Consider the following 16,119-nt stretch of genomic DNA (forward strand, 5'->3'; position numbering starts at 1 on the left):
AAATCAGATCAACAAAAAAGCCATCAAAAAACCCAAATAAACTTATTTATTATTCTCACCTTCTTTTGCCAGCTTCAGCTAATTCTGAATTTACACTCTCAATACCATTGGTACAGGATTATGCCTTGAATTTATATTTATCTTCTCTTGTCATTTTATTCTCTAATATCTCAATTTGTCATTGAATTTTCTGTGGATTCATATTGGTCTCTTTGGATATATCCCATATTCTTCCCTTTCCATTCCTATTGGGATCATACCTACCTTTTCTAAAATCCACTTTCCTAGAATCCAGAGTACATGTTAAAACTACATCTGCATTTTCTTTCCTCTATTAGAAAGTATAGGGTGGGGATCATTCACTTCCTCCAGGGTTCTTATCTCCATTTAAGGAACCAGTTCCTCCTTGTTAGTGAGAATCAGCTCCAAATTAGAATTTCCTTCTATTGGTTCCTCTTCCCTATGAAAGATGAAATCATTGAGCAAGTTAAGATGTTATTAAATGTTCTGTTTTTGCCAGTGAGAGGAAGATTTAGCAGACATTTAGACAATTGAAGTTTCCACACTTTTCTCCCAGGCTTGTGATCTATTTCCAAAACCCCTTATTTCATCTTTTTTCATCAAGAGATGCTACTGACTCAGTCATTTCTGTTTTCTTCACAAAACACTCAGTTGTCCCCCAGTTTGTGGTTAGCACAGTTTCTGGAAATAGTAGATATTTAACAAATATTTTTTGACTGACAGTCTTTGATTTCCTTTTTTGCCTTGAACATATTTTATTAATACACACACAATGCTTATCTCACCCTCTCCCATTTTTTCCTTTATTGTATTCTTTGGATTAAGATAAATACATCCAGAGACATAATATAGACGTGGGTTTTATCCTTATTTGTGAAATTAAGTTGCTTCATTATATTGTTAGTGTCTGTTGTTTGTTACCTAAATTTTGGGCACTATAGCTTTTTACTGTTGACTTCTCTTTGAATTTTGTCTACTGTGAATTTCTATGTATGTCATATATGTCACATTCTCTCTCCATCGTGTCCATTCTTTATGGTATGGGGTTTGGTGAATAGTACAGAAGCAGTCTTCTTCCTCCTTGATACTATTTAATTTTAAGTTCTTTTGATTAGCTTCTCAAGATGCCTCAAGATTTCTTCATTCAGCATCTATATCCCTATCACTTAGCATGGCTCCTATGTATTTGATCAAGGGCAGTTATATACTTCTTCTACTTACCTCTTACTTATCTTCAATAAAGATTTAGATACTGATTTTTTTACTCTTCTCCAGTATATAGATCATTTCCCCTGGTTTTCCCTGGCTATTTCTTTCTCCTTTTCCCCCCTACTGCATTATTATTCATTTTGTCAACATTTTCAATTACATTTTCACTTAGTTCAGTAGCACTTGGGAGAGACATGCCTTTGACACTAATATTGTAGACTACTCCTTTCTTCTAGATACTGTCTTTTCTAGGTTTAATTGCAAAATGTTCAGTCATTGGTTTTAATAATTTCTTTCAGATGGATTTTTCTTTGTCTCTTGTGTATTGTATGACCATTATTCACATCCTGTTTGACAAATACATTCTTACCAAAGGTTGTTAGGGATGTTCCATTTCTGGCCAGGAATCTGTCATCACTATATTTATGCAATGCTGAAAGAGTCTAAAGCCTGTCTTTATATACCATCTTTTTACCCAGTTATTCACTTATTACTTAATTTTTGTTTTTAGTAACCCCTATCTTCAATGGGCAACAGTGAAGAAAACATACCCTGTGTCTTTATGGTCTATAGGTTCTTGTCTATGAGTCAATATTTTTTTTTAGTTGTTATTTTTTTTTTGCAAGGCAAATGGGGTTAAGTGGCTTGCCCAAGGCCACACAGCTAGGTTATTATTAAGTGTCTGAGGTCAGATTTGAACTCAGGTACTCCTGACTCCAGGGCTGGTGCTCTATCCACTGCACCACCTAGCCTCCCTGGAGTCAATTTTTTTTAAAAGTTCCTTTTGGAGATAGTAGAGTAATTGGCTTTTTAATTGAGATACAAGAAATTAGCTAACTAAGGTCTAGGATTATTTTGGTAAAGATGACTGAAATTTCTCAGCACTACTAGAGCATTATATTTCCTGCAGTGTTACTGGAAAATCTGATGAAGAATTTACCATGTATGGTATTTTAGAGTTGAATATTACAATAATGGGAAGCTAAGTGGAGCAGTAGATAGAATTCCGGATTTGGAGTCAGGGCATGAATTCAAATTTGACCTTGGAAACTAATTAACTGTTTGATATTGGCAAATAACTTAAGCTTGTTTATCTCAGTTTCCTCATCTGTAAAATGAGCTAGAAAAGGAAATGGCTTTGTCATCAAAACCCTGTATGGGATGATGAAGATCCCTATTCAAATTGACTACTCAGGGGCTTCTCAAAGTTCAAAGCAAAATGTCATTTATTAGAATCTTGCAAGAAGCGGGCGGTCCTCCCGGGGTGCAAAGGGGACACCCAGGGGTGGAGGTCACCTGACAAGCGTCAGCAGCCAAGCTTTATAGGCAAAAACCACAACCTTCCTAATTTCTGTTGACCTCTCAAATGATTGGCTCAAGCCTTGCAATAGCATGGGGGATTTTTGTGGTTATGACAGCTGCAGTAATGATACCTGACATCTGTTCTGGGGGGGGGGGGCTTAGAATTTGCCCCCTACCCTTTGACCTATTTTGAAGGGACTGATAGTTCTTTTCTTCAGACTGAGAGACCTCCACTTAACCCACTCAACCCCCAAAACAGAGTCAGACACAATCAACTAAACAACAAACTTTTATAGAGCAGATAGATAGTGCTTTGGATAGAGTACTTGGCCTGGATAGGAATATCTGAGTTCAAATCTGGTTTCAGACACTAACTCTTTGATTCTGGTCAAATCACTTAATCCCCTATTTATTTCAATTCTTTATTGGAACACACTGAAGAAGGAAGTGGCAAACTATTCCAGTATCTTTGCCAAGCAAACCCAATGGACAAAGTCCATAGGATCGCATAAAGTTAGACACAGCTGAATGACTTAACAGTAATTACAACAATTACAATAATTTGTTAACAAGAAGGGAGGTTAGTAGCTCACATTTCATAGTACTTTAAATTTATAAAATTACTTTCTCACAACTCCATTATACAGATGAATAAATAGAGATTCAGAGAAAATTAGTGTCTTAACCTCATTTGCATTAGTAATAAGTTACAGGGTAAGAATTAGAACTCAAAGCTTCTGATTCCTAGTTCACTGCTCTGGCCATTCTTATCACACTGGTCTCTTTAGTGTATAAGTAAGAGTACTGTTAATTTGTCTCTTTCCTTGCATATTGGAAAGTTGTAGACTCCTCATTGACTACCACCTGGACAAATCCAGGGCAAATACTACTGCTCACTTTGACATTGCCATTCAGTTAAAACTTCATATCTTTTTTGCCTCAGAAAACTTGTTTTAATCCTCTTGTGTTAATGACCTAAATATTTTCATAAAAAAACTTCCAAGCAATGACTGTACTAGAATGGTTGGATAATAATACCCATGTCTATCCTATGTTGGGTTTAGAATCTGCCAGATCCAGACTGTATAATGATAGAACTTGTGTAAATAAGAGTTTATCTCTGGGCTGTCCTCGTAACCAATTATTTAAAAAAAAATCCTTTATTTGGATACAAGATAATAACTTGTTTTATGGAACATTCTGCTAAGTTTCCTAATTGCTATACATATTAGATTTTAAGACAAAGGTGAAATAGATATGCTTTTTGAAAATCACCTGATATAATTTCCAATTTGGTTTATCACCCATTTGAAGTCAAAGGGCCAACAAGGATAGGAAAATAATTCAGCGCTTCCTAATATGCTCATGAGCTTGTACTGGTATGGGTTTTTCTCTCTAACTCTATGGATCACAACCCATATGTCACTGCCCATCCTGTGTTATTTTTGTTCATGTTCTTTTGAACATTCACCATGAAATGTGGTTAAAACTGTGCTGTGTGGAGGTAGAGTGAAGGGTTGTTGTGTGGTTCCTTTTGTTTTTTGACATTTTGTAGCCACAAATAGAGCTTACATCATGTCTGTTGGTCATCATTGCTCTTGCAATCATCTATCATCTTTTACTGAATATCTCTATTTTTAATTTTAATTTTATTTTTAATTTTGTTTTTTATACTTTTTTTACCCCAGCTATGTACAAAAGGAATTCTCAATATTTACATCTAAAACCTTCAGTTCCAAATCCTCTCCCTTCCTCCCACCCTACAAGCCAGTTACTTGTTGTAGGGTTAAAAATGTGGAGCCATGAAACAAATTACTACAATCATGATGTTGTAAAAGTAAATATAATCCCCTCCCAACAAAGAAAGAGAAAACTCAAGAAGAATAAAGTGGGGGAGGGGGAAAGAGTGTGCTTCAGTTTGTATTCAGACATCATCAGTTCTTTCAGGTGTGGATAGCATTCTTTATCATAAGTCCATTCTAACTCTCCTTTCCCTTTCTTCCTGTACCTTTATTTCCCATTAACTCCATCTTTGTAATAGATTATAGCTTCAAATTCAATTCCCTCCTATACCTTATCTGTATATGCTTCTTCTATCTGCCCTAATAAATGAGAAAGTTCATATGAGTTATCAGTATCATCTTTCCATGCAGGAATACAAGCAGTTCAGCATCAAGTCCCTCATCTCAGCAATCCTCTTTGTTTCACCTGAGTCCTCTACTTGAAAAAATCAAACTTTCTGTTCAGCTCTGGTCATTTCATCAGGAATGTTTGGAAGTCCCTCAATTTCATTGATTGTCCCATCTTTTCCCCTGAAAGAGGATGTTCAATTTTATTTAGGTGGTTGATTCTCAGTTGTGATCCAAGCTCTTTTGCCTTTTGGAATATTATATTCCAAGCACTCTGAGCCCTTAATGTAGAAGCTTCTAAATCATGTATCATCCCAAATGTAACTTCATGATATTTGGGTTGTTTATTTCTGACTGCTTGTAATATTTTCCTCTTGTCTTGGGAATTCTCCAATTTGACTCTAATGTTCCTGGCAGTTTTTATTTTGGGATCTCTTTCAGGAGGTGACTAGTGGATTCTTTCAATTTCTAATTTACTCTCTGCTTCTAGAATATCAGGGCATTTTTCCTGGCTTAATTTTTGGAAAATGAAGTCTAGGTTCTTTTTTTGAGTTTTGGGGTGTTTTTTTTTGGTCATGATTTTCCAGTAATCCAATAATTTAAAAATTATTTCTCTTGGATCTGTCTTCCAGGTTAGTTGTTTTTCCAGTGAGATATTTCACATTTTCTTCTAACTTGGTCTTCTTTTGGCTTTGTTTTATTTTTTCTTAATTTCTCACAAAGCCCATCCATAGGTGGAACTATTGATTACAGAAAATAGAGAAGTTTTGAGTACTCTGAACAAGTTCACTTACCTTGACAGTGTCCTTTTCAAGGGGTTACACACTGACTTTAGAGTTGACACTCACAATCTCAGAGCTAGCTCAGTATTTGGGATCTCTGAATGAAAGTATGGGAGAGAAGAGGTATTTGACCGACTACCAAACTGAAGGTCTACAGAGCTGTTGTGCTGACCTCACTGTTATATGCCTGTGAAATCTGGACAGTCTACCAATGCCATGTCAGGAAACTGAATCACTTCCGTTTAATATTCCAGAAGGCAAAAGAGCTTGGGTTACAACCAATAATCAACCACCTAAATAAATGGACCAGAATCTTAGGAAGATTCTGAAGATCACTTGGCAAGAAGAGATATCAGGCACTGAGGTCCTTTCTTGAACCAAGCTGCCTAGAATTCCAACCCTACTATAGAGAATGCAACTACAATGGGCTGGACACATTGTTAAACTGTCAGATGTATGCTTGCCAAAAAAACTATTTTATGGAGAACTTACACAGGGCAAGTGTGATGTGCCCTCATCAGTGAAGGGGCTGAACTCTATGAGGAAGGTAGAATTGAAGCATCTCAGAGAAAATGTGATATCCATAAGTTTAGAGTCCCCATCCCAGGTGTTCACATGGACTACTTGTGCCCAACTTGTTGTAGAGCACTCCAAGCTCATGTTGGTCTGATCAGTCATAGTTGGTCACTCTGTAATTTGTCTCAAACATAGTGATGTCATTTTGGTCTTCAATAATGAAGGTCAAGAACTAAACAACATTTGAAGGAATTATTTTCTTCAGAGAGATTTTATATCTCTTTTTCTATCTGGCCAATTCTGTTCTTTTAAGGCATTCTTCACCTCATTGGCCTTTTGGCCTTCTTTTTCCATTTGACCCAAACTGGTATTTAAGTTGTTATTTTTTTTTCAGTATTTTTTGTAATTCCTTCACCAAATTACTGAATTGGTTTTCGTGACTTTCTTCCATCACACTCATTTCTCATCAAGTTTTCTTCCTCTACCTCCCTTTCTTGATTTTCAAAATCTTTTGCGAGCTCTTCCATAGCCTGAGATCAATTCATATTTTTCTTAGAGTCTTTGGTACAGCTTTGACTTTATTATCTTCTGAGTGTATATTTTAATGCTCCATAGGGCCAAAGTAATTGTCTATGATCAATTTTTTTTTCCTTTCATTGTTTGCTCATTTCCCCAGCCTATAGCTTGATTTTAACTCTTTGTTAAGGTAGAACTCTGCTTCCAGGGTGGAGGATGTACTCTCCCAAGCTTCTGAGGGTTTTTGTAACTGTTTTAAAGGGATCCCCCCTCCCCCCAGGGAGCTCAATTCCTCCAAGGTCTTCTGAGAGGCTCTAACTGCTCTCTTAGCCTCTGCTCTGGGATAACCATAAGCTTTCCCCTCTGCCCTGGAACTGTGAGGAGGGTCCCTGCTCCACTATGACAATAAAATTCCCTTTCCTGAGAGTGGGACCCTAGACTGAGAGGGGATATGAATAGGGGCATAGCCTTAGAGTCTACTCCAGGAACAGCAGGGAGACCTTCACAATCTTGCCCAACCCCCTTACCATCTGAGAGTTGAAAGCTCTGAAGCAGATGCTGGGTGGCTCTCTGTGCCCTTTCCTGGAACCCAGAGTCAGCTCTGCACTGAGGTCTGGCCTGGACTGGGCTCTGCTGTCACTCTGGTGCCTCAGAGTTTTCCCTATGAGCTTCCCAATTGTCCTTAGTAATCCCTGGACTGAGTGGTTTGGAAACTATCCTGGCTATCATGGATCCAGATGCCCCATGGACTGTGATTCAGGCTGCTCTGTGGCCCTTTCTAACCCTAGTGCAACAGACTTTTACCACAGATCTTACAAGTTGTCTTGGGCTAGAAAATTGGTTCACACACATTTTTTTGTGGGTTCCATCTGAGAACTCACAGGAGTTCCCGCTTCCACTCTGCCATATTGCCTCTACCCTGGACTCTCTAAACAATTTCTTGTTTTTTAGTGGGTTTTAACCTTCCAGCGCTCACCCTGTATTTCACTTTTACCCTTTAGATTATCCTCAGTTTAATTCCTCAGAGATTATCATAGTATTTTATGAGTTCTATTATACAAAACCACCAAATGTTGGTATTAAAAACCTTTTCCTGGAAGAATTTGAGGGGATATTTAAAAAAAAAACACCATGCTAAAATTTACAAATTCTCTTTCAATTCTGGGTCTAGCTTAATATTCATTTATAGGATTTTTCACATCTGGGTTCATTATTGTGTTTATGTATTAATGGACAACTCTTTAAGTTACACATTCAGTTACATATCAAAAGCTGGACCAAAAAAATAATTTTTCATCCATTTAGTTTTTTCTGTTAGGCTGAACTTTCTTGACTTGTTTTGGGTAAATTCCATAAGTATTTCTGTTGTTCCAACTTGAAGATGAAAAGTGAAGTTGCAAACTGACTATAGGACATCTGGCCTCATGTGCCAGGGAAGAGTATAGTAGTTTTCTAGAGAATGGTTTGAGATATTCTACATGAAATAAATTAGTCTCCAAAAGTATACCTATGTGTTGTGTCTTTAGGTGAATGTATATGTATATATTTTTTGGTTTAAAGTATGCCTAATAGATTGATTTTTGGATATATTTAAAACTTCAGAACAATAAAATGGAGGAAAAGAGAAGGCCTCAAGAGAAGCAAAAGAGAGAAGTATTTAATGATCAATCTCCCTGGTAAGTTAAAGTTGAGTATTTGTAAGAGTTCAAAAGAAAATGAAATTGCTTTTTAAGTCAATAAAAAAGCAATTATCAAAAGTCTACCATCTTTTAGGCACTGAGGATACATTGGTTTATGAAGAGATGGTCATTTCCTCTTTATCTTTTCTAGATGATGAGGGATTCAGTATAGTCTTACCAAAGTGGGATTTAGTGCTTTGGGCTGAAGACTTTCATACATTAGTTCTAAGATGGAACTTTGACGTGTTCATAACTGGAGTAGGATCATTAGAGTTTTGATCCAAGGCAGTAAAGAAGCTAGTCCTTCCTCTCGTTTGACTGAATTTATCCTTATTGCATCTTGTATTATTTTCATATCGTTATTACTAAAGTTGAATTGAAGGCACATTTTGGGCAGTCTGGTCTAGGTACCAAAATTGCTAGTTATAGCTCTGAACTCTGGCATTACATAATGAAATCTATCTAAAGTTATCAGTTCTTACCTTCTAAGTGAGTTGTCTTTAATATTGTATAATCCTTAAGATTCTATGTTGTTCCTCTGAATCATCTGCAGAAGATCAACTATATTTTAGTAAGTTTCTAAAAATTCCCAAGTCTTGTTGATATTCAACTTCTTCAGATTATCTAGAGAAGTTGCCAAGGGCTTCTCTCTGGATCACTCATCAGTTATGACCAAAAGGAACTAGGACTTTTAGACCTTTCAAATATAGAAAGTTGCAATCAAGTCTAGGTCTGTCCATCTCGGGAGGAGATAACTTGTGTGCCTAAGATCAGAAAAGAACAATTAAGTCTCAGACTTATGTTGGTCTAGGATATGACATGTGTTTTATCTGCCATGTGTTCATGGTCACTTGGAAAGTCATCCTTCATGGGAATTGACTTTTCTGACATTATGTACAGGGAAGAGAGTGTCTCCCTTTTAGCTGATAGGGAGAGAACCTTAATCACAAAAGACTAAACTCTCTCAGCACTATGCCATATAGTATGGTTGACTAGAAGCAGGAATGGATAACTTTGCACAGACCCAGAGTTGGTGCTGGTCACAAGTATATAAAATCTATCATCAGGCAATATTATCGGGCAAATGACAGCTACTCTGGACGTTGCCCTCATCTATAAAATGAGGGTGATAGATTAAATGATATCTAAAGGTCACTTCCTTCAGAAACACATTAGAAGTAATGAATCTGATGGCTCTTAGGTTTAGCAGATTTCTCTGAAACTCAAATGGAGAAAAAGAAAAACAACGCAAACCAATTTTTTTTAAGCCTTGTCAATGGCTTCCATATTGACACTGCCAATATTCCGCATGCTAAGATGTGTGACTTCCCCAGAATTGCCTTTTTTTAGGGAAAGTTATCCCCAATCTTGTGTCTGCTTAAGAAAATCCTCATGGTTATCTAATGGGGCCACTACCGTGAATCCTCATCTATGCACTCTTGATACTGTGCTCCCCAACTTTGTTCATTTGCTTCTGATTATTTTTAGTGTTGTCAATTATTTAGCTAACAGGCAGAAAACTAGGCTTTTATTGACATCCAAAGGGACTCTCCTGAGTGTAATAACAGAGGCAGTTTATTGAATGCCTGTGAGGTTGCTTTCTAATTGTACACATTAATCTGCCCATGCAAGCTGGCTGAAAATACACAAGCAGATTGCACATGCAGATGGAGCACACAGGATGGTTTTTATGAAAAGACCTCTAGAATGCACTTCTGCAGTATGGCCATTTCCTTTAAAAACAATAGAAAAGTGGATGGCAGCACCGGTTTCAGTGGGAGGCTGGGAGCAGGCTAGGCTTATGGTCTGTCAAGCTTAGAGTCCCGTCTTGGTTGGGGACAGACCTTAAATTTCACAATGGAGAGTTCCTTAGTTTTAGGATGCTGAACAATGACATGAAGATCAAGAGGCATAGTTGGCAACAGATGTAAACCCTATCTTGGTACTTCTAAAGATTATATTTAGTCCCTAAATCATCTCAGCCCTTTTCAAGTCCAAATGTAATCTATTTCAGGATAGTTTTATGAAGGAGTGAATTTCCCCCCGGGGAATACTACTGTACAAAATAACACTACTGTCTCCATACCCCTTCTAAAGAGAATAAATCAGACTAGATTATAGAAACTATCAAGTTTCACTTTTTAGAAAAATCTCAAGTATATTATGATTCTTGGAAGGTTATAAGATTATGGATTTATAAGTTCCCTTACATGTAGATATGGTGACACATATGTCTCTTAGACAAAACTGCACAGTCTAGATGTACATATATTCCTACATGTAGATGGGGCTACATGTTGTCTATATTTTCACAATATGAATACATTTTCACATACATATATAAGCATGTGTGTATGTATGTACTTAAAATTTCCCTAAGTTTTGAAAACTAGTTTGAAATCCCTAAGATGGAAACAGTAGAATAAGAAGTCCAGAAAACTATTTGGCCCAGGGAGGGTCTATTTTTAAATTAAACATTTGTTATTATGCCCAAAGCACTACTTAACTGGGCATACCCTTTGATCCAGCAATACCACTGCTAGATCATTATCCCAAGGACAGCAAAAAAATAAAAAGAGAAAAAGACCTATTTGTACAAAAATATTTATAGCAGCTCTTTCTCTGGTAACAAAGAATTGGGAATGGAAAGGATACCCATCAACTGGGGAATGACTGAACAAGCTGTGGTATATGATTGTAATGAAATATTATTGTACTATAATTCTGATGAGCAGGTATATTTCAGAATAAACCTGGAAAGACTTTTGATGAATTGATGCTGAGTAAAGTGAGCAGAACCAGGAGAATGTTGTACACAGTAACAGCAATATTATTTGATGAAGAATTGTGAGTGGCAGCTAATCTTAGCAATACAGTGATCCAACACAATCCCAAAGGACTAATGATAAAGCATGCTATCTACCTCTAGAAAAGAGTTGATAATGTAGATTTTCTCTTTATTTATTTCTTCCTTTCTATTCTTCTTCAACAAAATGACTAATGTGGAAATGTTTTACATAATTGCACATATATAGCCTATATCTGATAGCTTATTGTCTCAGGGAAGCTTAGAATTTGTAACTAAAAACATGTATAAAATGGTTTTAGCATTATAATTGGAAGAATATGTGTATATATGTGTGTAGGTATGTGTATATAAATGTATACCTGCATATATATTAAAAATTTGTTATAGATGATTGAGGATTGACAACCTAAAGAGATGGAAAACATGCTGATCTACAAGTCATAAGACCCATGCCCAAGTTCTATATATGTCACTTACTATGTAACTTCCCTGAGTATTTTTCCTCATCATAGAATAATGATTATTTTTCCCACCTTCATAGGATTGATAGAAGCATCTTGTGTCATTTATAATATCTAAAATATTATACAAATGTTCTTCTGTCTCTCCCCCCAACCCCAGACCTGTGATTTAATTAGTGTGGAAACTTCCTTTACTAATAAAGATCCCTGACTCATCTATAATTTATTATTACAGAATTTCCTAGGCGTGATAAGAGACTTGTTCATGTTTACCTAACTAATATGTGTCAGGTAGGACCTGAACTAAGATCTTTCCGAAGTTGAGGTCAGTTCTCTTTAGCTTCTTGCCACTTAACCTCTCCTTTATAAGTATATAGTTAGTCTTATTTTTTAATGAATTATTGCCTGTAATCACTAACCCTTATTTTGAGATCATGCTAACAGGAATTTGTTGAGTTTTTGTATTCTTCAAAATGTCAGATATCCTTTTGGCTAGATGATCTTAGTTCTTGCAATCTTTTCCCCTTGTATGTTGTAGCAAACACAGTCAACTCTTGATAGTCTGTGTCTAGCTTATTTGCAGGCAGGTGGGGAGGCCCACCTGGGTTGTGAGCTAGAGTGCTGTGAAATCACAGATAATGGAAATTTGACAGCATATAAATAGCCTAATCATCCATCTGTGGATCCTTTTCAATCTCCTTTTAGGAAAAAGTGACCATGGCTGAGTATGGGGGTTCCCAGCAAGACTTGAGAACTTGCTTTTCAATTTAGAATAGGTTTGGTGATCTCTTTTAACTTCTCATGCAGGTGCTAAACAGTGTAGTTATGCTGGAGAAATCCTCTCATTGAGTAACAAATGACCCCTTTGTCTGGATAAGCCTGAACTTAAAATATACAAATAAAAAAATTAAGTAAGTAGGAAGGAAAGTCACATAGGTGATCAAAATAATGGATATGGAATTATTAGGAAGAAAAAAAATTTGATGGCAGGGACTGTAGACTTGTGATTTCATCAAGTCTCCAGAATTTAAATAGAGATGACATCGTGGATATTCTCAATTGAATCTCAGTGATTTGGGAGTTCCTTACACTGATGCAGATCAACTGAAAACCCATCAATGCCTGCTGTTCCTATGTTACTCTTGTGCATATCCTTTCCCTACTTTTCAATAACAGTCCCTTCCTACATTCTAAAGAATCACTTACTTTCTCTTGATAATTTAAGGAGACCAGTGGAATATTTTTATTTTTTTGCCTGACTTTATTCTTATATGACCAGTACATCTTCTCTTCTTCATTGTTACTCATTGGTTAACTACTCCAATCTGCTCATATATTTCATGTGCCTATCTGTCATCCTCTGGAAAATTTTAATTCTTTGATAGTGATTTACTCTATATCGTGTTACCTTATAGCAACACTGGCTGAATATTAATCTTAAAAGGTGTCCTTTTGCTTTCATGAGAAGTTTGTCAATAGTAAAGGAACTTCAGAATCAATTCAGTTTCTTTTCCTCCTCCTATTCACCTCTGGTTGTAACTCAACTGCCACCACTATTTGTCTCAGATATACTAAGACAGGAGTTTGTGAAGGGCAACATTGATTCTATTGATTCATTTCATTTATCTCTTAAACATAACCATGTAGTATCATATCAAAATAATAGCTCAAGCTTGAGGGGGGTGTTTTTTTTAAGAGTCTGGTCTTTCTAGTGTGAATGGACAGTCCTTTGAATAAATTGAAAATCTTTGAAGAGGATTTGTGACACTTTGGGGTTGATGCAAGCAGTACAATGTTACCTGCGAACAGGAACATATGGAAGACCTCTCCATCCACTTTCACTTTGACGCTATGCTGGTTCTCCTCCATCATGGTGGCAAATACTTTTGGCAAGCATACATCTCCTTATTTTATGGCTTGTTTGATGTCCGCTATCAGGGTCATTGAACAGGGTTATTTCTGTCATATTTCCTAAGGAATATTGAGTGATATTATATATGGATGAGAAACGTGGCCTTTTCTTCTCCTGAAGCAATGCTTTTCTATAATCAATAACCATCTGTTATAGTATTTTATATTCTCCACAATTTCAGTTAATAATAAACTTGTGTGGTAGGGTAAAACAATCACAAATTGACATAAAATAAATACTGTACCATTTATAGCATTTTTTCCTTTGTGGAAAAATGTATTTGTGTCCCCAACAACTAACTTGAAAATGAATTTTTGGAATACAATATTGGACTTGGGTGTAAGGCTGATCTAAATTTAAATATTGCTTTAAATGCTGTTAGTTGTATCACTTAACTTCTCTGAGCTTGTTTCCTTATCTGTAAAATGGGCCTAATATCTGAATCAAACACTCATATACCTACATGTGGAAGAATGAGATCTCTCAGTCATCCATCTAATTAAGTCATAATCTGAACAATTGATATTCTTCATTGACTTGGTTTTTCCTGTGTGGATGATTAGATCAAACTCTATTGAAGGGTTATAAATCTTTTTTTTTGGGAGACTCTATAGTGTCTGGAGGCTTGATTTAATCGACATGCTGTTGTTCAAAAATAAAAATGTCTAAAGGACCTCAAAATCTATGGATTTTCAATTTGAATTCTGTAGTGGATTTCCCCATTACCATGGTGAGCATCTTTGGAGAACATAGGTCTCCAAGTTTAATTCTCATCTACTACTAATAATCATTGGGGGGGGTGGGGGGGAAGTTACCTCCACTAAATTTTTCCAGGAATCTTGAATAATTTTGCTGTATTTAATGGAAGAAACCTTTTTGGAAGAGAGTCTTTAAAGTGATGTTTTGGACTACTGAACAAGTTTTATTTTTATATCAAGTAAATCAGTTCAGTGAGATTTTGATTTACCTCTTTTGATCGATCATTCAATGACAAAATTGCCATGCTGTTCTCACTAATACCCTCATGAAGGATGCTCTCAAAGAATATGTGGAACTTATGGGCATATATGTGGAATACATGGTATAAACAATAATTTTGTTTTTTGCAAGGCAATGGGGTTAAGTGGCTTGCCCAAGGCCACACAGCTAGGTAATTATTAAGTATCTGAGGTCAGATTTGAACTCAGGTATTCTTGACTCCAGGGCCAGTGCTCTAGCCACTGTGCCACCTAGCTGCCCCTAAACAAGAATGAGACTCGCAGGCTACCCAGCGTATTGCACTGGTATCCTTGAGATGGCAAAGAAAAGCAAGGAAGGCTGCTAGTACCTTGGGTAGAACCATTGTGGCAAATTCATAAGAAGCCATGAGCACCACAGAAGACAGGAATGGATGGATTATGATATGCAGTGCTGGCAGAATCATCCATATTGGCAAATTCACAGGTCCACTGAGTACTATTTTTAACTTTGTCTGGATCAGTGGTTTCATCATTTTAGGGAAATTTCAGTGTGAAAACTAGAAGAGTTATCTAAATGGCTTGTCTATGGTAACACTGCTTGTATAAGTTAGAAACAAGACTTGAACCTAGATCTTTCTACGTTGAAGGTTAGCTGTCGTGCTATATATTGCTGATAATGAATGTTACTAGTATTGCAGTTTAAAATTGCTGGCATTTTCCTGGCATCAAGGTGGTTGTGTTTAAAGGTACTGAATTGTCTAAACCTTCAAACCTCCTTCACAATCCAGGAATCATTCATGTATATTGATAACAACTCACTGAAACCTCGATGAGTATGAGTCTCCTTTATTTCCATTTGAATAATTGGATGATTAGTTCAGATTAGGTTCTCATCTATTTTGGTTTCTTTGAACTCAAAGTCCAGCAACTTCTGCTGAATATGCATGCTAGTTGCCAAATTTTGTCTTCAGATATGCTCACAAAACTTATATTACTCTTCATGGGAGCTTCCTGAAGGTACTTAAGGGCTAAATTGATCCCTTATCCATATGTTAAGCTTGAATCTAGTCTCACATTTTATAATTCTCTGAAATAAGGTGAGTAGAAAGTCAGACTATTTATAACTTTCTCTACACTGCTAATGAAACTGCTGACCTCTTTTATGTTTCACTCAGAGTGGTTTTATTGAGAATACCTCTCTATCTCCCATAAGTGCGGTTGGGGACTTAAATCTTAGTCCCAGAGGCCTGAATGTTGACACATTCATGTTCTTAACCAAGTTATCCAACCCTGTCAATTTTGCTTTCTAAAGGTCTCTTGAATGTTTACATCCCCAACTTGCATCATCCCAGAATTACTTCTTACCACCTCCTTTATGGATTATTACAGTAACCATCTAATCAGGGTCTCACAGTACAAATACGAGCTAAAACACAGCTTTTGTCTTCAAGACATGTATATTCTTGGTTTCCTCACCTTTGTCTGTGCTTTTGGTATGGCCTTCTTCCTGAACTTGTGGTCTCCAGGATCTGTCCTTCACAGTCAGACTCATCTTCCTAAAGTGGTACTTTTCATTCTCTGCACAGACATTTCCAATGGTTTCCCTCTGCTTATAAATAGCTCTGCCAATCAAGCTTCTCCATCATAAAGTTCAGCATTCTCAAGGTAGCCTTCAAAGTCTTTCAATATTAGACCACTTCACTTACTCTGTCTCTTTTTATGGTAAGAATAAACTTTCTTATTCAGCCAAAGAAGTCTCCTTCCCAGAAATACAACTTTTGTATCTTCATACCTATATCTTGACAATGTTAGCCCTCCCTTCCC

The 16,119-nt window shown here is 36.6% G+C and overlaps 1 protein-coding gene across 5 annotated transcripts in view; it reads left to right on the top strand.

The window, feature by feature from the left end:
• Window positions 1-16,119, top strand: part of EPSTI1 (epithelial stromal interaction 1) — a 122,747-nt gene that overhangs the window by 43,663 nt on the left and 62,965 nt on the right. For 4 of the 5 annotated variants that reach the window (XM_074191725.1, XM_074191723.1, XM_074191724.1 and 1 more), the window contains exon 6: window positions 8,078-8,151. The exons of the other annotated variant lie outside the window; for it this stretch is intronic. In XM_074191725.1, the coding sequence (XP_074047826.1) occupies window positions 8,078-8,151 (74 nt within the window). The remainder of the gene's footprint in view (window positions 1-8,077; window positions 8,152-16,119) is intronic. 5 annotated transcript variants of the gene reach the window in all.

Source organism: Macrotis lagotis, chromosome 6 (genome assembly GCF_037893015.1).
Source record: "Macrotis lagotis isolate mMagLag1 chromosome 6, bilby.v1.9.chrom.fasta, whole genome shotgun sequence".
Taxonomy (NCBI): Eukaryota; Metazoa; Chordata; class Mammalia; order Peramelemorphia; family Peramelidae; genus Macrotis; species Macrotis lagotis.